At 40.4% G+C, this 21221-nt stretch overlaps 1 protein-coding gene across 7 annotated transcripts in view; it reads left to right on the top strand.

Annotated features, from left to right (window-relative positions):
* Positions 1-20624, top strand: part of ACOX1 (acyl-CoA oxidase 1) — a 25335-nt gene extending 4711 nt beyond the window's left edge. For 2 of the 7 annotated variants that reach the window (XM_032615090.1, XM_032615091.1), the window contains 13 exons: positions 939-1099; positions 6958-7118; positions 9677-9784; positions 10967-11086; positions 11227-11342; positions 11756-11925; positions 13077-13239; positions 13844-14034; positions 14302-14481; positions 14619-14724; positions 14858-15001; positions 15159-15365; positions 16371-16562. In XM_032615090.1, the coding sequence (XP_032470981.1) occupies positions 1035-1099; positions 6958-7118; positions 9677-9784; positions 10967-11086; positions 11227-11342; positions 11756-11925; positions 13077-13239; positions 13844-14034; positions 14302-14481; positions 14619-14724; positions 14858-15001; positions 15159-15365; positions 16371-16421 (1782 nt within the window). In that variant the 5' untranslated portion in view covers positions 939-1034 and the 3' untranslated portion in view covers positions 16422-16562. Of the gene's footprint in view, positions 1-938; positions 1100-6957; positions 7119-9676; positions 9785-10966; positions 11087-11226; positions 11343-11755; positions 11926-13076; positions 13240-13843; positions 14035-14301; positions 14482-14618; positions 14725-14857; positions 15002-15158; positions 15366-16370 lie in introns of all 7 variants that reach the window. The other 5 variants (XM_032615087.1, XM_032615088.1, XM_032615089.1 and 2 more) reach the window with 5 other exon arrangements.
* The last annotated feature ends 597 nt before the right edge of the window (positions 20625-21221 follow it).

A 21221-nucleotide genomic window follows, 5' to 3' on the forward strand; every position in this document is an offset into this window, starting at 1 on the left:
CTCAGTAGTTGTGGCTCACGGGCTCTAGAGTGCAGGCTCAGTAGTTGCGGCGCACGGGCTTAGTGGCTCTGCTGCATGTGGGATCTTCCCGGACCAGGGCTTGAACCCATGTCCCCTGCATTGGCAGGCAGATTCTTAACCACTGCGCCACCCGGGAAGCCCCTGAAGCTCTCTATATAGATAGATCTGACAGAATAGACCCCTAAAAAATCTACAGCACAACGTAGCCGAGGCTGACTAGTGTACGTAACTCGTATTTTGACCATCTCACGGATTCTCTTTTGTGAGAAAATCGTTGAAGACTGAATTTCATTATGATTAGAGTTCCCTTAATCTGGAATAATTTTCAAAGACCGTTTGTGATAAATTTTTAACACTCACATTACCTACTTAGCCGTTTCTAAGCTCTGAAGACCTTTAGAGATGTGTGCTTTGGCCCCAGAATGTATATGTACTATCCTGGACATTTGCTTCAGTTACTAGGGAAAGATAGTATAAATTATTCTTCTTTGGGACATTTTGTTAACAGGTCAACAAATAAGTGTTCTGTGGAGTGTCTTTTGATTTTCAAAACAAGTAAAACCTGAAAATAATCCAAAAACAAATAGGCAGACCCTCCAAAATATCAAACCAACAAATAACACCAACAGTATAATAAACAAAAGGGGGTTGAGGCTAAAACATGGTAGAATTTGCTTCCTGGATTAAGTATGAAATTCAGAATTCTGGCCCTGAAATGACTAAGGGGAGAAGAGATTCCACTAGATTCTGCTGTTGGCTTTTTAGGTAGTAAATGATAAATATTAGTCTTAATTTCCTAAGAAAGAGGTTTAAATTTTTCTAACCTTCATCCTCAGGGCTACAGCCATCTGGCAGGATTGGTAGTAGAATGCAGTTTCCAGAGTAAGGCTGAGATCCTTTTCTTTTCTCTCCCGTAGACTACATTTGGTCAATTTTGTGGAACCTGTGGGCCTCAATTACTCCATGTTTATTCCTACCTTGCTGAATCAGGGCACCACTGCTCAGCAAGAGAAATGGCTGCTTTCATCCAAAGGACTCGAGATAATTGGCACCTACGCCCAGACGGAAATGGGCCACGGTTAGTCCACGTTTGAGGCTCAGCGGGTAACCCACCTCAGGACTTCAGTTAACAAATGACTCCTGGCAAAACAAACAAACAAAAGTGACTCCTGGCATTTGACTTTTTTCTGCTGGTACACATTTGGGATTTTATTTTTAAATTGTTAAATCTTAAATAAAATTCAGCCTCTTATTTTCTGATAGTTTCTTTCCCCTTAAACTGGTCCAAGACTCTGGCCTGAAGCATCTGTCATTGTTATTTTTTAAGGCTCGTTACCATTGCTGCATACATCCGTTAAAATGGGTGTTGAGCAGTTTGGAAAGATGGGGTTGAAAATACGGCAAAGCGCCCCATTGTATTGGTGTCTGATTAAAGACTTAGTTGCAAATTCTTAAGAGGGTTCATGCCTCAGCAACATCTGGAAGATGCTCTGCTTTAATGAAGTTAAAGATGCGGATTTTAAAGGGGCAGAGGTTTAGAGTGGTGAAGGTTGTGAGATGGTTTGGGAAAAAGTCCACGATGCTCTTCATTTCTTTTTATTCATTTTTCTATTCATGTCCATGGACTTTATATTACCAGTAATTCTTGGTTAAATTGTTCCTAAAAACCTGGCTACTTTCAAAAAGTTTTGTGTTTAGTCTTGTGAAACAGGTTTGTTTTCATAGATGAAGCCACTGACAGGTTTGAGTGTCTTGGAATTTGAGCTGCCCGGTTCATAATCCTTCCCTTATGTAAATAAAGGAAAGTAAAGAAAAAGAATGAGAAAAGGATGCAGATATCAGGAAGACTTCATTTTTGTGTTTGATTTGGTGCATTTTGGTTTGCAAATTGGTTTAAGGAAATGTTCTTTCCCATAATGCCTGTGGGAACTGCAGATTCTGGTCATGGTACAGTTTTATGAACACCCTGCCAAACACCCATGGCCATCTTCAGGATGGTCAACACTGAGATGACAGACCTGAAGGAAGGTGTCCTAATGGAAGGAATATCACATTCCTACAATGTTCCTCTCTTGGAGTGTGCACTCGTGTTTTGTTATCTTGAGATAGCTTTGAAATAGGGGGCATAAGATGTAAACTATTGTGAGGCTAAGTGAGTCTGATCTGTGTATCTCTTGTTGGTCTAATCCTTCTGCCTCTATTTATAAGGTACATTTCAAATGTATATTGAAGGAAGAGAGGAGGAAATGAAGACTTGAACTTCACTGGTTTGAGGAGCCCGGAATGTTGGACTGAGGTCCTTTTTTGCTCTGGGCGAGTTTGTATTTGTTAGAGTTTTCTTTCCCTTATTCCTTCTAGTTTTCGAATGCTTTTTTGTATTCGAACCAACTCTGTCTCAATCTCTATGGTTTATTTAGAGAACAGAGTTTTAAGATTAGGTCTTGTTTCTTGCTGGAACTTTGTCAGTTCGTATTAGTTGTGCTTCACTGACTGCTGTTCTTTTCCAGAGAAGCCAGTCAGTTTGTTTGCTAATTTGCATCCTGTGACAGTACAGTCTTATGTAGAATATATAAAAAGTACTTCAACATCAACGGGATTGGAAATAGAGCAACTTGTACAGGATGAAGATTTGACCATTTAAATTCTGAGACTTTGGAACATTGGTCAACAGTGATTATCTAAGTGTTCTCACAGAATTGGCTATAACTTCGAGTTTGGGATTCTTTCACCTCTAGGTAGCCGCTGAGAAGTGAGAGACTCAAAATTTCTCAGGCTTATTCCAGAATCCTCAAGAATCTTAAAATTCAACCACTTGCAGAAAGTCTATGTCACCAGTTTTCTCTCTTCCCTCGAGAATTGTGTCTTCCCTCCTCTAAATACACACCTGTCTGTATAGGCACACAAGCCCCAACACACATTTGGTCTGTGAGTGCTCGAGCCTTAATCAAAGGCAGAGGCCTGGGCCAAGGAGGGCACCCTCTTCCTGGGATTCTGGTGTTAAAGGGACAGTCTGGGACGTGGTCCAGGGGTATTATCCTGACTGTACGTTTCTCCAGGTCACAAAGCAAGTAGTGTGTTTGGTCTTCACAGGTATTTGATCATTTCACGTTCTGGCCACTTAATAGGAATTCTTCTTGCCTTTTCTATTATTGTTGTTGTTATTTTAATTATTAAGGAAAATAGAGCTTATGTAGTACATACTCACCATCCTTGAAGATGGTGGTGCAGATTCTTTGCAAATTCCCATCACTAATACTCAAATGTGAAAATACTCTTCCTTTGAAACTTGAAAAATAAATAGTAAACTCAATTTTGTAAGTCACTAATCTTTCTCTCCCTGTATCTCACTGCTCTGTCTCTCCGAGAGTCTCCTGTTTTCTTTTTCCAGGAGGGATTCTCTTACCTTTTGGACTTCCCATGAGACTTGCTCCTTGGGTATTCTAATTTCCCCATTGTCAGTAATAACAATATCAGTCTCTTTACAGAAACTGTGTTCTTTGGGTTATGCCTTTGGAATATCTTTCTCAGAAATGAATTACTACATCTGAAGGGAATGAACACTTTATAGCTTCTGTTGCTCAAGACGTGGAACAAGTTTTGATGTACTTAGTGTGCTTGTGTGTCCATAGTCCTATCAACATGATTACTTTGTTTTTTTGCTACTTTTATGTATATCTAAGAGTTAACGTTTTAATTCTTCCAGTGCTAGTGAGCCTGGATGTTACATGTTTAGCTTACTGTAAACTGGGTTTTTCTCCTTTGAGTATTGAATACATAGGATCTGCATATTGATCTTACAAGATTTTATTGTATCCTTCCAATATTTCTTTCTGTTGCCTCTGTTTGATTAAACATTTTGGCCTTATGTATTCAGTGCATCCTTCTCTGAGTAGGTATAAGTTTTCTTTTTCCCGTATCTTGGATAATTATCTTCTATTTGATTCCCTTTTTTGTTTGTTTGATTTGTGTTTAATGCTTTGACTTGTGTATGATACAGAGATGAGTGAACCCCATACTATTTTTATGTTTATTAACGAGTAGCTCTTTCCCCTTGTTATGTTCTTTCTGGTTCATCTTAGAGTTTTGTAATAGTTTCAGTTTATTTATGGAACCTTAAATATATTACATTAATTTTTTTCTTTATTTTTCTCCTAGCATCATAAGCTTTGGCTCATTGTTGCTTTTCCAGATATTTAAAAATCTGATAGAATAAGCCTACTATTGCTGTATTTCAATTTATGTGTATTTGGTGTCCTTGCATACTTATTCTCCTAGATGAATTCTGATCTCAGTTTGCCAAGTTCGAAAACATATCCTGTAGGAATTTAAAACCCATTACCTTAAATCCCTGTATTTTCTTGGGAAGTATTCATTTTATTTAGTCCTCTCAGCCAAGAATTAGCAATTTCTTTCCTATTGTCCATTTTCATATCTTTTATTCGTCCTATTAGGTATTTATATTTTCTCTTAATTAAATCTGTAATATTCTGAGCTAAATTACTTAACAGATTTTTAAAATATTTTGTTGCTGTTATAAATCACCTTTCTCTTTACCAGGGTTTTCTATTTGAATGGTTCTAATGGATAAGAATGAGTGATTTTTTTTTTTTTAATCCTGGTTTTTCTAAATTCATTTATTATTGATGGTCTTTTGTTTTTGTTGATTTCCTAGGATTATAATCATACTGTCCGTGGAGATGCTATTTTGATTTCTTCCTTTCTCATATATTATTAATCTAATCATTTTGTCCTCAGTATTGACTGCTAGCCTTCCCAGCCCTGTATCATGTAGGAGAGCCTGGGAAGGCCTTCTGGTGTTCCAGTTTTGAAAGAATTGACTCCAGCTCTTTACCAAGCAAAATGTTGGTGCTTTGCAATTTTGAAATAAATTAATTAAAAATAATATATGATCTTTATCATGCATAAAGGGTATAGCAAATACTTGATTTAAATCAAAAACTATCCAGGTCACTTTCTCCTTGTAACATTTCTGCATTTCATCCACTTCTGAATAATCCTTATCCTAGTCACAAGAGACATTTTTCTCCTGAAAACATTTTTTTTGCTTCAAGACAGTTTCTGATTATAAGTAGTTTTACCCCTGCCCTCCTGAGTGTACTCTGTGGTAACCCTTGGTGCCCCTCATTATTCCCGAATACACGCCCACCAATGACAAGTCTGATGGGCGCCTCTGAATGGCCTCTCCTTCACCAGGAATCGCTCTGGTTTCTAGTCATGGAAAGCAGCCTCTCAGCACCGTGAGTGGCTGGCCCCAGGCCACAGCTTTTAGTCCTACTTCAGAGTTTTCTTCTTTTAGCTCCTAGGCACACATTAATTCTTCTTTTAGCTCCTAGGCGCACATTAATTTTTCTTCCTACACATCATTCTTTTAAAAACAGCACAGTTAACATTCCTGTCTGTGCATGAAAGGTACTCTCTCATCCCTGGAATGTGTTTTTCCAGGGATTTCCACTTTTTTTCTTTTTTTTAACTTTTTATTTTGAAATGATTACAGATTCATAGGAAGTTGCAAAAATAGCACGTAGACGTCTCGTGAACCTTTCACCCAGTTTGCACCAGTGGTGACATCTTACAGGATTTCCACTTTGATGCTTCCGAGTCTAGCTCTGATTTTGGCAAGTCTTTCTAGTGTCCCCACTGTTGTCCTCAGCCCAGGTTGCACTAGAAGACGTGATTAGGAGATGAGATTCTTGTCCTTGTTTTGCCATTATCTTTTTGACCTGAAGACACATAATTCACCTCAGCTTTAATTTCTCTGTAAAATGAGGAAGTTATTCATGCATTCTTCAATCTTTATGGAATTGCTTAGCTGAAAGCTCAGCCCACCCCCCGCCCTCTTTGGAAGACATCACATGTCAGCCCCTGCCTAGAGCACCCTGTCCTGATTATTCTCCTCCTCAAGTGGAACAGTTGGAGAAATTTTGAAACTGAAATGTTTAGGCTCATTTCTAAGATAATGAGCACAGTAAGAGTAACATAGAATTGATTAATTTTGAGTTGGAAGTTAAATAAAATGCCAGTAGCATGCAACAATACCAAGCCATATAGAACTATTTCCTATTAGAAATAAACTCACATAAAAGTCTAAGGCACCTGCAAATTTTAAATGGAAAAGAATGACTTTAGAAAGTGGATTTAAAATGACAACTAACATGTTTATTATCATTTTTGATAATTCCCGTATAACTGTAATGGAGAGCTTATTATGCATGAATCTGTTATTTGTCAATGTTACGGTCTTCACTAAAGATCACATGTCTTTATTTCTGAAATTAATTATTGGGATGAAGAGCACTGTCAGTTTTTGTATTACATTGTTTCAGTAGCATGTGGCTGGATATTTGTGATGGATCCAAATGAAATGACCAGAATTATGTGAGGAATGTGGATTAATGCTGGATGCTTTATGGACAAACAGAAAAGATTCTAGCCTAGAAGCATTATTGGAATTAGATCCTGGAGAAACTTTTGTCCAAGAGAACCAGTATGTTCTCCTGTCTCAACTTTTCATTAGAATAAATAAGTCACTGTACAACTTAAATTCTCCATTCCATCCAGCCTTTTCAGGTTTTTTATTTACTTTAATTGCAAGGCTCGAATCCTCTGCCTTGCGCACATGGTCTTGTGCTGCACAGGCTTTGGCATCGGTAGCCAATCCCTTCCAAGATTAATTAATTTTAGAGATGAGTAGCCTTAGAAAATACTTCTTGCCAACATAAGAAAAATGGAAATTGCTAAGAGTTATAAAGTAATACAGACAGGGCAGTGCTCCCATCCATGATAAAGTCCACCCATTAATTCATACTTAACAGAAGGGTTTTTTTCTCCTTCCCTTGCTCTGTTTGTTCAAATTGCTGATTCTCTCACACCTGATGACTCTTCTCTCAAATGCCCATCCTTGGTATTTCTTTGAAGCCTTGTGCACCGAGGGCAGTCTGGGCCTCTGGATCTTCACTTGGGCATGTTCCTGCCCACCTTGCTTCACCAGGCAACCGAGGAACAGCAGGAACGCTTCTTCGTGCCCACCTGGAACTTGGAGATCATTGGCACTTATGCCCAGACAGAGATGGGTCATGGTACGGTGCATTCAGTCTACCTTCTGGGTTGGGCGGGGCTCTTCGAGCTTAGCATGCATGGAGTGTCCACCACGTGTCAGCAGTGGCATATCCACGTGCTGTGTAAGATCTGTTTAAATGCAGTCTTTCTGCAGCGGCCAGGGTTTTCACACATATAAGTCTTGGCATAGACAGTGCTTTGGTCGGTGGAAATAAAAGCTTATATTATCACAGACATGCTGATTGATTATTCATGGTTCCTCTTCAGAAGGTCAAGAATTACAAGTCAGGCCTTACTTAATTGATTTTTCAAGTTTACTGAAGTTGTATGGAATTTGTGTGTATATAGAGCCTGAACCCATCTCTTTTTCTTCATTACTATCTGGTTATCTTTGCTACTGATACCTTAATGAACTTGCACAGATTGCAGAAGAAATACAGATTAATAGAATGTGTGCTCTTTGACTTGCTGAAGGGAAATGAGTGGCTTATATAACCAAAACATGCAGCATTTTGTACCTTGACATTATTTGTGCCTTGATTCAGTAAAGTTCTGAAAGTGGCTTTGGCCACAGTTTAGAAAAAATAAGATAAGTTGTACTTCCGGGCAGTTGATTTCACACTCTGTATGTACTGCCTTTCTGCTTTTTAAAATATTTATTTATTTATTTATTTATTTTTGGCTGCGTTGGGTCTTCGTTGCTGTGCGTGGGCTTTCTCTAGCTGTGGAAAGTTGGGCTACCCTTCATTGTGGTGCGTGGGCTTCTCATTGCGTGGCTTCTCTTATTGTGGAGCATGGGCTCTAGGTGTGCGGGCTTCAATAGTTGTAGCACGTGGGCTCAGTAGTTGTGGCTCGCAGGCTCTAGAGCGCAGGCTCAGTAGTTGTGGTGCACGGACTTAGTTGCTCCATGGCATGTGAGATCTTCCCGGACCAGGGATGGAATCTGTGTCCCCTGCATTGGCAGGCGGATTCTTAACCAGTGCACCACCAGGGAAGTCCCTGTACCACCTTTTTTTTTTCTTTCCATCCCTCACCTGTCTTTTCCTGTGAACTGGATGGGGCTGGAGGTGGTGGCTGTGCCTGGTAGCATCCGTTCCACATTGGTATCTGTGTTTACCATTTGTTTACTTCTGGCTTCTCTTTTCCTACTCAGACATTTCAGAACAGCTGGTCTAGTGTATATTTTCCACTTGCTCCTTATTCCTGTACAACTTCATCTTCATTTGATTGCTAATTTGGCTTTCAGCTTCCGTGGTAAATAGTATTTTAGAGGATTTTCCTAAAACTCGAAGTGGAATACTGTTTGATTCAGTTGTGCATTTGAAAACGTTTTGTCATTACCTGTTCTGTTTAATATGCTACCTCGTTTTCTATAAAAGTTTCTTCTTTGGTGAAAGGAGTCTTAGTGTCTGATTCCTTGATTCCCACACAGGGAAACGTTGTGGATCACACATAAACTGTCCATTTCCGTTATTTAACTCGGGAGTTTCTAAGTGTTTCACAGTTTAAGTGTTTAATGAGATCTGGCATTATCAAAGCAGTTCGGTAAAAGGTTCTCAGCATTGGCTACAGGATAGTATTACTAGGGAGGGTGTCACTTAGAACATTTTTCTGTAACTTTTTTCAAATAATTTTGGCACGTTTGTATTAGGATTTAAAACACGAATCCCTGTCTGTCTCCATTATACATAAAATGGAAACTCTTCCTAGTCACACTAGTGAACCAGCCAGGAATAAGTTAAGGCTTAGTGTTGAGTCTGCAGGGTGAACTTGGACCTTATTATTGGACTTTTAGAAATTAAAAAAAGTGACTGTTCCAAGTCTTTTCCGCATAATGATTATAACTTTTTTTTTTTTTTTTTTGCCGCACTGCAAGGCATGTGGGATCTCAGTTCCCCAACCAGGGATCGAACCCGCGCCCCCTGCATTGGAAGCGCGGAGTCTTAACCACTGGACCGCCAGGGAAGTCCTGGTTATAACTTTTTAAGTTCTTGTTTTCCTTTCTAGCATTCATTCTGAAATAAATTCTCAGTTTACAAGAACTTTAGCCGAATCTCTTCCTGTCACGTGTTCTCATTCTTTGTTATAATGCAGAATTCCAGAACATTGCATTGGTGTGGTAGACACAATACAAATGAATTGAAATTGGCACACTAACAACTTAGATATGCCTTTAAAAGGTCAGTTAACTTCCCTGTTAAATTCGTATCCTGTGACCTTACGAAGCTATGATTCTAATCTGCCTTTATTTTACATTTTCTTTTGGTTGCTCTAAATAAATGTTCCATATCCACTGCCACAGAAGTGCACTAAATCAAGTACAGAAATGGAATATGCTTGACATTTATATTTTCAGCTTAATAGGAACAAATCAGGAAACTACATATTAATTAATTAAGCTTAGGAAATTAAGTATCTTGGTTATTAACCATTTGTAGTTCATCTACAGATGTTTTATTGTTGTTAGATTTTGTTACTCTCTGAGATGCTAGAGCTTTAAAGGACTGGGCGGGAGATTTTACCCTGTACCTATTTTTTCCTGTATTCTATCTGAAGTAGGTGTAATTCATTTTCTTAGGAACTCATCTTCGAGGCTTGGAAACCACAGCCACTTATGACCCTGAAACCCAGGAGTTCATTCTTAACAGTCCTACTGTGACCTCCATCAAGTGGTGGCCTGGTGGGCGTAAGTGAATTTTTTAACGGTTATTGGATGTTTTAAGATTTATTATAACGTGTTTAGAATGTAGAGCTTATATGAGAATATAATTTTGAAATATAGAAAAAGCTTCTTAGAGCTTAAACTATTCTAAGATATTTCACATTCTCTTGTGTTGCATGTTACAGATATTTATATGTTTTACAAAGCGCAGAAAGGGCAGCCATCTTACTCTGCTTTTCATGGTTTTTCATTTAAATATTCTCGTGTGTTAGCATAGTTTCCATAGTCATTTAAAGTAATTTAGTTTTCCCTGTTTGGTTAGTCATTTCCATACTGGAAAGCATTTGAGTTGTTTTCAAATTTTTATTATAAATAGCTTTGACATGAAATTTATTTAATATTGTCTTCCATTCTGAGTTATTGTTTTAGGATATATATTTCAGATGAGATTAGTGGTTGAAGGATTTTGTTATTCACGTTGTATATTTTAATATGGAATGTTACGTTTTGATAGGAAAAAACTGGCATGCAAAGAAAGAAATATTTCTGGATGCGCTAACCAAAAATCTCTTAAAGCAGCTGTATCCCATAGTACTTTCTGCAATGATGGAATATTCTCTGTCTTTGCTGTTCAGTATGGTAGCTACTAGCCACTTTCAGCTTTTGAGCACCTGAAATGTAGCTAGCTGACCAGAGGGACTGAATCTTTTATTTTATTTAATTATAATTAATTTAAATATAAACAGCCACGTGTGGCTAGTGGCTACTGTTTTGGAAAGCCCTGCCTTAAGGGAGAAAAAGGATGTAATTTAAAGTAATGTTCTAGAATTATCCAAAAAATTTATTTATGTAAATGAATGAAAAATAAGTAGAAAAGCCTACTTTTTAAAAATGCTATCAAATTAACATGCTGTACACTTTAAACTTAGATGTTATATGTCAATTGTATCTCAAAAATGTGTTTATATATGTTTAAAAAATGAAGGATTGCTTTGCCAAAATTCAGTGAATTTTAATAACTCAGCTTAAGTGGATTTCCTTCTGAAAACTAGGCATGACACTGGCATAAGAAAAGCTCTCTGGGCACACTTTATTGATGGAATCTAGTGTTATATTTAACATATGCTTTTTTTCCCCCTCTTTTGTTTCTATGAAAATGTAAAAATGTTTGCTCACTTCCCTCTCTTGTTCTCTTTGATGTTGCAGTTGGAAAGACTTCAAATCATGCGATAGTACTCGCCCAACTCATCACTCAGGGGAAATGCTATGGATTACATGCCTTCATTGTACCTATTCGTGAACTTGGGACGCATAAGCCTTTACCAGGTTAGAACTGTTTACCTGATGTTGAGGTGAAAATTAAACCAATCACTTTCTTCTGCAAAAAGTATAATACATAACTGAAGAAGAGGAGGGCAGCCAGGAATCCCAGAGCATAAACACCTTGTGACTTTCATCTGCGGTAGGTATTACTGTTGGAGACATTGGCCCCAAATTTGGCTATGATGAGATGGATAACGGCTACCTGAAGATGGACAATTATCGCATTCCCAGGGAAAACATGCTGATGAAGCACGCTCAGGTATATTTAGACAGGAAATAGGAGGAGAGGTATCAAACGGGGATTTCAGTGGCTGTTGATAATCACGGGGTTAGAAGGATCTGTTCTTTTAGAAGGTACTAACAGATTTTTACTTCTGAAGCTGCTTTTATTATGACCATGAAATCAAAAGCAGTTGGCAGGTATGAAGAGCATGTTTTGTTTTGCAAAACCAGTGGGGCTCAAACTTTAGCATGCATTAGAATCACCTGGAGGGCTGGCTAAAACCTAGAGTGCTTGGCCCCCAGAGTTTCTGATTTAGGAGGTCAGGGTGGGGACTGAGCATCAGGTGATGCTGATGCTGCCTTTCTGGGGACCACACTTTGAGAACGACTTGCCTAAACTGCCACTTGGTTTTAATAGAGGGAAGCATCCATCTCATGTTCTTTTTCCAGGTGAAGCCTGATGGCACATACGTGAAACCCCTGAGTAACAAGCTGACCTACGGGACCATGGTGTTTATCAGGTCCTTCCTTGTGGGAGAATCCGCTCGGTGTCTGTCTAAGGCATGCACCATTGCCATCCGCTACAGTGCCGTGAGGCATCAGTCTGAAATCAAGCCAGGGTAAGGGTGGAGTCTGAGATGAGCTTGGTACTGAAGACCTGGCTTGGACCCCATCCAAATATCAAAATTCCCAAATGTGTTGTGGAGAAAGTGCATTTGCTCTAAAATTAGCTAGGATGGCAGTGTACTGAGTCTGAGAACCTAGACTTCCCTTAAGTGGAAAGTTGAGAATAACCACCTAATTATTACTTTTAACCTTCTAAGAAAAACAGTAATTTTTTTTTTTTTTTTTTTTTTTTCGATACGCGGGCCTCTCACTGTTGTGGCCTCTCCCGTTGTGGAGCACAGGCTCCGGACGTGCAGGCTCAGCGGCCATGGCTCACGGGCCCAGCCGCTCTGCGGCATGTGGGATCTTCCCAGACCGGGACACAAACCCGCGTCCCCTGCATCGGCAGGCAGACTCTCAACCACTGCGCCACCAGGGAAGCCCACAGTAATATTTTTGAGCTTTATAAATGAAATGTTGAAAACACTGAAGGTGGTGTGAAGATTCTAGTTGCTACTAACAGTTACAAATCGAGTATAGTGAAAGTGACATTAAACTTGATTCTCTGTTGTGTTCGTGGACATGGTTTATTCTTACAACTGCCTATTACTTGGGCATGACTCTTTGATAAACTTTTTACTCTTAAAGAAGGAATAAAGAAATTGATAAGAGCAGACCTGCTTAGACTTCAAATATTTAACTCAGTGCATTGGGTCTCCTCAAATTGTGGTCAGAATATAGTTTATTCAGCCATCTAGACCCCTTTAACGTTGTCTTCCTCCTGTGAAGTTAGTGAACTTTGGTTCCGGAAGTTGCCATAAGATACAATTTTCTTAGAATGGAAAGACTAAGAAAAATATGAAAGTCAGCTAGAAAATCCTGTCCAACTAAGGCAGCTCATCAAGGTGGTTAAGCACGTGGTCTTCTGTAGCCAGATACCCTAGATTTAAATCAAGGATCTGCCACTTATTAGCTCTCTACCCTGGGTAGGTTCTTAACCTCTCATTTTCTCCATCTGTAAAATGGGGGTAATAAAAGTTAACCTCACAGGATCTTTGTAAGGATTCGATAAATTAGTCTTTCAAAGTGCTTAGACCAGAACCTGGCACATAGTAAGCTCTGTGTAGGCCTTTAATTTTTTCTCCCCTTTTTTTATATGCTTTAGTGAACCAGAACCACAGATTTTGGATTATCAAACCCAGCAGTATAAACTCTTTCCCCTCCTGGCCACTGCCTATGCCTTCCAGTTTGTAGGCGCATACATGAAAGAGACCTATCATCGGATTAATGAAGACATCAGCCAAGGGGACCTGAGTGAGCTGCCTGAGGTCTGCGTCATGTCTTGTTCCCTTGTGGGCACCCTTCTGGTTCATATTTGCCTATTGGATCATGTCCAGAGAAAATTAAACATTGGGATATCTTGAAAAGAATCCATATGTTCTCAAAATACAGAGAAAATTTTCTAATTGAGAGTGGATCAAAGGTGAAGATGCATGGGTTTGTTTTTAAGTTTCAGAATTACTGTACCATGTTGGTCATTTATTAATCAGAGGAACTTAAGTGGTGCCATTTTTGCCAAGTAAAACAGTTCAGAAGGGAATGTGGGAATGTTACTGGTTCAGGCCAATCAGATGAGCATGCTTTTCAGTTTACATGGCATAGCAAGTGATTTTGTTTTGTTTTTCTTTGGTTGTTTTGTTTTTGTTTTTTTTTTTGGCTACGCCACGTGGCTTGTGGGATCTTAGTTCCCTGACCAGGAACCCAGGTCCCTGGCAGTGAAAGCGTGGAGTCCTAACCACTGGACCGCCAGGGACGTCCCTGCCAAGTGATTTTGAAAGTGACAAGTGCTGTTAAGTGAGGCTAAGTGTGTCTCATTGGAATGCGGGCTGTCAGCACCACAGATGTTCTGATGGCCTGTGCTTCCCCCTTCAGCTTCACGCCCTCACTGCCGGGCTGAAGGCTTTCACGTCCTGGACGACTAACACTGGTATTGAAGCATGTCGGATGGCTTGTGGCGGGCATGGCTATTCTCACTGCAGTGGACTTCCAAATATTTATGTCAATTTTACCCCAACCTGCACCTTCGAGGGAGAAAACACTGTCATGATGCTACAGACGGCCCGGTGAGAATCTAATTCATGATTTCTCATATGTGTTCTCAAGAATGTTCGAGTCCTTTCCGTTGGTTCTTATTCCCGTGTTTTCTCTTCTCATTATATTTGTTCCAGAAAGATGTCATTTTTGCCTTCCATCCTGACCCATGGTTTTTTCTTGGGGTCAGGCTAGTATGAAACAGTTGTCCCACAGCTTAAAGTCATTTCAGGAGTTCGTTTTATTTCTGTTTCACGAGAAGCATAGTTGCTGAAAGCATGTGTCCTGGTGACTTTCAGGTTCCTGATGAAAAGTTATGACCAGGTGCACTCAGGCAAGTTGGTGTGTGGCATGGTGTCCTACTTGAATGACCTGCCCAGCCAGCACATCCAGCCACAGCAGGTGGCCGTCTGGCCAACCGTGGTGGATATCAACAGCCCTGACAGCCTGACAGAAGCGTACAAGCTTCGTGCGGCCAGGTGAGTACACCCTCAAGAGCTGGGACAGGGCCACGGGGCCTCTGTGGCCAGGGGCTTGATGGGAGAGGTGGGAGGCACAAGTCCTAGCGATCACTTCCTTGAGCTCCAGTTTTCTAGTTCTTTTCTTTTTTTAACAGATTAGTAGAAATTGCTGCGAAAAACCTTCAAACTGAAGTGATTCACAGAAAAAGCAAGGAGGTAGCATGGAACCTAACTTCCGTTGACCTCGTTCAAGCAAGTGAGGTCAGCGATGGTCCTCTCTCCCCCTCCCCTTCTCCGTCCTTCACCACCTGCCTTATTTTCTTAGTGCAGAAACTGTATCACTGTTGAGTCTTTTTCAAAGGTTCTTGCACTCTGGTGTTTTCTTTTTTTCTAGGCACATTGCCACTATGTGGCAGTTAAGCTCTTTTCAGAAAAACTCCTCCAAATTCAAGAGAAATCCATCCAAGCCGTCTTAAGGAATTTGTGTCTCTTGTATTGTCTGTATGGAATCAGTCGGAACGCAGGGGATTTTCTTCAGGTATTTTCTAAGTTTAAGTCCTTTTATTAATGTATTTCTTAATTTTTTATAGAGACATAATTGTGGTTTACTTCGTGGTTGTATGTGTATAATACACATATGAATATATTTATACGTACCTATGTAATATCTCTGTTTGCTTGCTTGTTTCTTTTAGGGGAGCATCATGACAGAGTCTCAAATCACCCAAGTGAACGAGCGCGTAAAGGAGTTACTGACTGTGATTCGCCCTGACGCTGTTGCTCTGGTTGATGCATTTGATTTTCAGGATGTGACACTGGGCTCTGTGCTTGGCCGCTATGATGGGAATGTGTACGAAAACTTGTTTGAATGGGCCAAGAAATCCCCACTGAACAACACAGAGGTAAAAAAAAAAAAAAAGTGTCTTTTCACCTTTTGAAATTGTTCATTTAAATATTAAGGCAGGAAAGGCCTCTGAGTGATCATCTGTGAAAGCTTTGAAAGCTCTCATGGCCACTTCGGACAGTTTCTTTATTTGAGCAGCAGGTTCTGAAGGGAACAAGGTCTTCCTGCAGTGTGCAGGTTTTTAGTTTTCCCCAACTATTTAGCAACAATTGAAAAATTTCAAATGTATACACAAATAGCATACTCCAGTGCATCTCCCCTGTACCCTTTGTCATGTTTCAGCAACTGTCTGCTCATGGCCAGTTGCATTTCATCTGAACCTCCCAGCTAAGAATTATTTTGAAGCAAACCCGAGATATCAGATAATTTTATTCATAGATATTTCAGTATATATCTCTAAAAGATAAGGACTCTTCTTAAAAAACATAAACACAATGCCATTCTCACACCTAAACAAATTAACAGTAATTCTTTAATATCATGAACTACTACCCAGTCAGTGTCCAGATTTCCCCAGTTAGCTCAATTCTTCTTTTCTCCCCACTTCAGATTTTTTGAATCAGGATCCAAATAAGGTTCAGATAATTTCTTGATTAAAAGTATGCTATTTTATTTTATTTTACTAATATATTTATTTATTTTTGGCTGTGTTGGGTCTTTGCTGCTGCGCGCAGGCTTTCTCTAGTTGCGGCGAGCAGGGTCTCCTCTTCGTTGCAGTACGTGGGCTTCTCGCTGCGGTGGCTTCTCTTTTTGCGGAGCATGGGCTCTAGGCACACGGGCTTCAGTAGTTGTGGCTCGCGGGATCTAGAGCGCAGGCTCAGTAGTTGTGGTGCATGGGCTTGGTTGCTCTGCGGCATGTGGCATCTTCCCAGACCAGGGCTTGAACCCGTGTCCCCTGCATTGGCAGGCGGATTCTTAGCCAGTGCGCCACCAGGGAAGTCCAGGTATGCTATTTTAAATTGCAAACTCCGTATCAGTAATTTTTTCTCTCCCTTCCCTGCAGGTCCATGAATCTTACTACAAGCACCTAAAGTCACTGCAGTCCAAGCTCTGAAGTGTCTTGAGGACAAGTTCAATCTCCCGAAAGTAACTGTACTCTACTCCCCTTACTGTCACACAAATTCGTGTGGAATCTGTATCAAATTTAGAAAAGCTAGAGCAAATGATAAATTGACCCTTTTCTCTTTTTATAAATGGAAAAAAAAAAGAACAGATTTGGGATTAAAGGAAAAAAACAGATGTGTTTTACAAGTGCAATTAACGCTGAAAGAGACCTGTTAAGCATTCAGAAAAAGCTTTAAGAAATGCCATGTGACTTCCATCTGTAATGCTGCTGATCCCAGGAGGCCAGGACTTTTGATAATTCGTAGAATTTAACTACTAAGTAGTTAATTATTTTCACATCTTAATTGCTAATCACTGGATATGCAAGTGTTTTTAAGCAAAGGTGTTTTTTAAGTGGGGGTAGAACCCTTCCAAGCTTTCCTGCTAATTGTCCTACCACTCCTGCTGTGGGCGCTGGCTAGAAAGCAGGACTGAAGAAGAGGGATTGGGGAAAGAATCTAATCAGGAAACTTGGTGTGTGTGTGTGTGTGTGTGTGTGTGTGTGTGTGCGCGCGCGCGTGCTTGATACATTGACATATTTCCTGCCTGCCCTCCTTTGCTGGTGTATAGTTCCTGTCTACCTGTTCACAGTAGCATTTTTCTAACACAAGGATTTCTTCAGCACAGGCTACTGCAGGGTCACTGCCCCATGTGATTAGGAACTGATCTTCCATTGGAGGGTTTCCCTAAACTGTTGCTCTTGTAGCAGTACAACTCCCTTCGCCCCGACTTCTTGGGAAGGGGTAGACAGCAAAGTTATCTCTACATATAACTTTTGGCAACTGATGGGACCTCCAAATCTCCCTCTCTCTCTCTCCCTCTCTCTCCCTCTCCTGAGAGAGATGCAAAAAGAAGGAGAAAAAGAGAGTCACATTTCCTTCTTAGTAGAATAAGGGCAGGAAGAGCTATCAGTTATGGTTACTGTAACTTTGGTGACCATATTAACTAACTTTTCTGGAACAATCCAGATTCCCTCTATTCTGTCACTTTGGTGCAAGCTGTTAAAATGCTCGGTGGTTACAGTGTCTGGCCTCACAAAAATAAAAGCACCACTCGCCGCCTCTTACACCCAGGAGTCGCACAGAAAGATCCTTTGACAAACCACGTGTTCTGATTTTTGGATCAGAAAATATAATCATTGAAACTGTGGCTAAAGGATAAATGGAAGTTCCGTAGAAAATCCGTTTCTTATTGTATATCTGGCATTATTTTCAGTATGTTTCTGGGAGCTTTTTCTGACTTGCTAAATTGTCCTTTCAGCTGAAATCTAATTTATACAATCATTCTATATTTAAAGGCTAAACATGTATCTCTTAATGAATTTTTTCTTAAAATCAGTGTAAAACAAGTCACTTAATTTTTTGTTTTTGTTAAACTCTTTGTGACATCTGCCTCATGAAACCAGTTGTTCTAACATCAGTCTTGAGAATGTAGTATGTAATTCAGTGGAAATGTAGTTCCTATCTTGGGACCTGCCATAAAATCTATCCCAATGGAACGGGTAATAGGAGATAAGGTCCAGCAGAAGAAATACTGTCAGTTGACACAAGCCGTAATCTTTCCACCAGGAGCACTGATTGGTCATTGTGTTAAGACTGAAGTGAAAGAGCATTGTGTCAATCTCACTTGGGTGGATCTTTGACTAGATCAGATTCTGGGAAATAACAGAGAGTAAATTCAAATTCCTTAATATTGACCTGTTAAATGTAGAATAGTTTCCAAATAGGGGTTAAAAATCTTATTCACAGAGGGATATCCATAGTCAGGATCTAAGGGTGTTTGAAATGACACCCACCCAATCCAGCTGCATAGATCTGGGATCTAAGCAGGTTGGAACAGGTGGTGGACTCTGCAGAGCCACCTTTTCAGTCCAGCACCTTGAGTTTCATTTAAAAACAATCTGAGATTGACACTATTTTTATTAACATTGGAATGTTTTGTCTTGAACTTTGTCCTCTGTAATTAAAGAACAAAGATATCGTAAAACCTCACTAATTTGTTACTATCAAGATGGAAAGAACGTGCCACATAACTAAACATAAGTTTAAATTACGAAGAATTTTAAGATGCAGGTGTAGGTAACACTAGACAAAAAAAGGAAGGAGTGAGAACTGCCTAAGCAGATAAGGCTGAATGGGCCGTGATGCTGTCATTGCAGAGTATCTGAGTGCTCTGTCCATGCAGGAATACAGGTTTCTTGGCTGCTCGTAAGGAAGCAGCAGACCCAGCCTGCTGTCCCTTAGAAGCCAGACTTTGCCACAGATAAGTTTGGTTCTGTTGGGTTCTTTTATGAGCCGTTTTCACAAAGAGTACAGATAAATTTCAACCTAATCTCCAAAATGATGATAAATCTCAGTAGAATTAATGAGACTTTTCTGTTAGACGATACTTATATAAGCCTTTGAAGTTTCATAGAGGTTTTTGCTATTTGTAATGGATGAAGGTTGATACTTCCTCACGTATTTGGAGTTCTACTTCATGCTCTACTCAGTAGATACCGAGGTGTACTTAAGTGTTTGGATATTAGTGACCTCAAAGCACAGTTGGCCCCAAAGCCTCTGGGGGCCTTCACGTTCCTGTCTTCAGAACATAGTACTGCTAAGTAGCAGCTTATCTTCAGAACATTCACTTAATTGCAACATTAACCACATTCAGGTACTTTCTGAGAACTCACTGCTTGTAATTTCAGATGCCATATACCTAGGGGTGTTTAACAGTTCCTAAAGTTACCAATGTTAGATCTTAATTCTTGGATTCTCGTCAGTGCAGGGCATGGTCGGGGAAATATATGCAGATTCACCATCCTCGAGTCCTCTGGGGAACAAAACTTCCGTAGACGATTGACTGTTGGTCAAAGTTCCTCCTACCCCTTTCTGAGTTTTTTCCATCCATCCTAGTAGAAAGGGAGAGGATTAGATGCAGATGGCCTGTAACACCCACTAATCTTTTTGTACATGTGGAAGGAATTATAGCTTTTCTTCAAGCAGTAGCTCTGCTGCAGCTGGAGAAAGGACCAGTGCCAGGAGAATGATGATTCTGCTTGAGAGAAGAGTTTTTTTGAGTCTCCTCAGATAAAGGTTTTGATCATTTTCATGGAATAACAAAGAGATCATCTCAGCTAATTGAATATTTACTGATCCATTCCTGGAGGATTAGACCAAGTCATTGTAAATGACGAAAATGTATTTTCATTTTAAAATATTGGTGGAGTTTTGCTTATAGTTGTCCAAACTAAAACTTTCAGTACCTATTTTTGTGGTCCATGATAGTAAGCTTAGAAACATAAGGAAATTTTAGAGTTACTGGATGTTAGCTGTTGCAGACCTGCAAATTCCTAGATTTGAAGGGATTTTTGTTTGATTTTGATTTTGCCTTAAATTTAAGTGAGCCACTGATTATCTCTGGAAGATCACGGAAAATTGGGAGGGATTTTAAGAATTCCAAACCAGGGACTTCCCTGGTGGCACAGTTGCCGCGGAGCAACTAAGCCCGTGCACCACCACTACTGAGCCTGCGCTCTAGAGCCCGCACACCTAGAGCCCATGCTCCGCAACAACAGAAGCCACCACAATGAGAAGCCCACGCACCGCAACGAAGAGTAGCCCCTGCTTGCCGCAACTAGAGAACGACGGCACACAGCAACAAAGACCCAATACAGCCAAAAATAACTGAAAAATAATAATAAATTTTTTAATTTATAAAAAGAATTCTGAACCAAAATAAATAGTTTTGCCACATTACTGTCAACTGTTTCACAGATTAGGTAACAAATATGTGATCTTACGCATAATATTCCAACTGATGATTGCTACTTTGTAAACACCATTTTATTTCCAATTGCTTTGGATTCGAGGAAATGACTTGTATCTTTTGGAATGTGTAATTACTTTGCTACCTTTTTCCCCTTTAACTGTTGTGGTTTGAGTTTGGTTCCTAGCTGACGAGATGCATTTAGCATGTATTGTTACCCATCCCTGGCAGGACGTGTCAGTGAGGGTGGGGGTACCAAGGAGGCGCGGGGGGTCCAAAGCGTGAGAATCATGGTTGGACAGCAGTGACCCACCAGCTTTGCTGGGCCTGCGAATAAGCCAAACCACTAACCTCTCCTTCTTTTGTAAAACTGAAAAACCCTTAATAAAATCTGTAATCAACACAAAAAGTGTCTTTATTAGGTGATGGTGTTGGGTTTCATTCTGGCTTCCCAGCTTTGATTTTCATAATTGAACAGGAAGGTCACAGCTACTTTCCTAAGCTTTGGGGTGTGGAATAAATGCATATTTATAGTTTCACCACGTCCGTCTTCCACTCTTGACACATTTCTCACGCCCTCCACCTCTCCGCAAGTCAGCGCTCAGAAGAGAGCTGGAAAAAATTGATTTCCGTGCGCAAGGGGGATGCTAGTTCCCCGACCAGGGATCGAACCCATGCGCCCTGCAGTGGAAGCGCAGAGTCCTAACCACTGGACCCCCAGGGAAGTCCCTGGAAATGTTCGGTCGTGGAGCCCAGGCCCCCGGCAGTTCCCCAGGGAAACCGGGAGGAAGAAGCTCACCGGCCTTGGATCCCGGTAGCGACCGCTTCGCAAAGGAGCCTTCAGGCAGCTCCTAGCAACGCGTCAAGCCGCAAACAAGAGGCCGGGCGCCAACTAACTGCCGCGGTGAGCCACCCTGGGAAATGTAGTTCATCTCGGCGCCCCAGGTTCCCTTGGCTCCGGCAGGTGAGCGGGCCTAGGACTACAACCCCCAGAGTGCTT

This window comes from Phocoena sinus, chromosome 20 (assembly GCF_008692025.1).
Source record: "Phocoena sinus isolate mPhoSin1 chromosome 20, mPhoSin1.pri, whole genome shotgun sequence".
Taxonomy (NCBI): Eukaryota; Metazoa; Chordata; class Mammalia; order Artiodactyla; family Phocoenidae; genus Phocoena; species Phocoena sinus.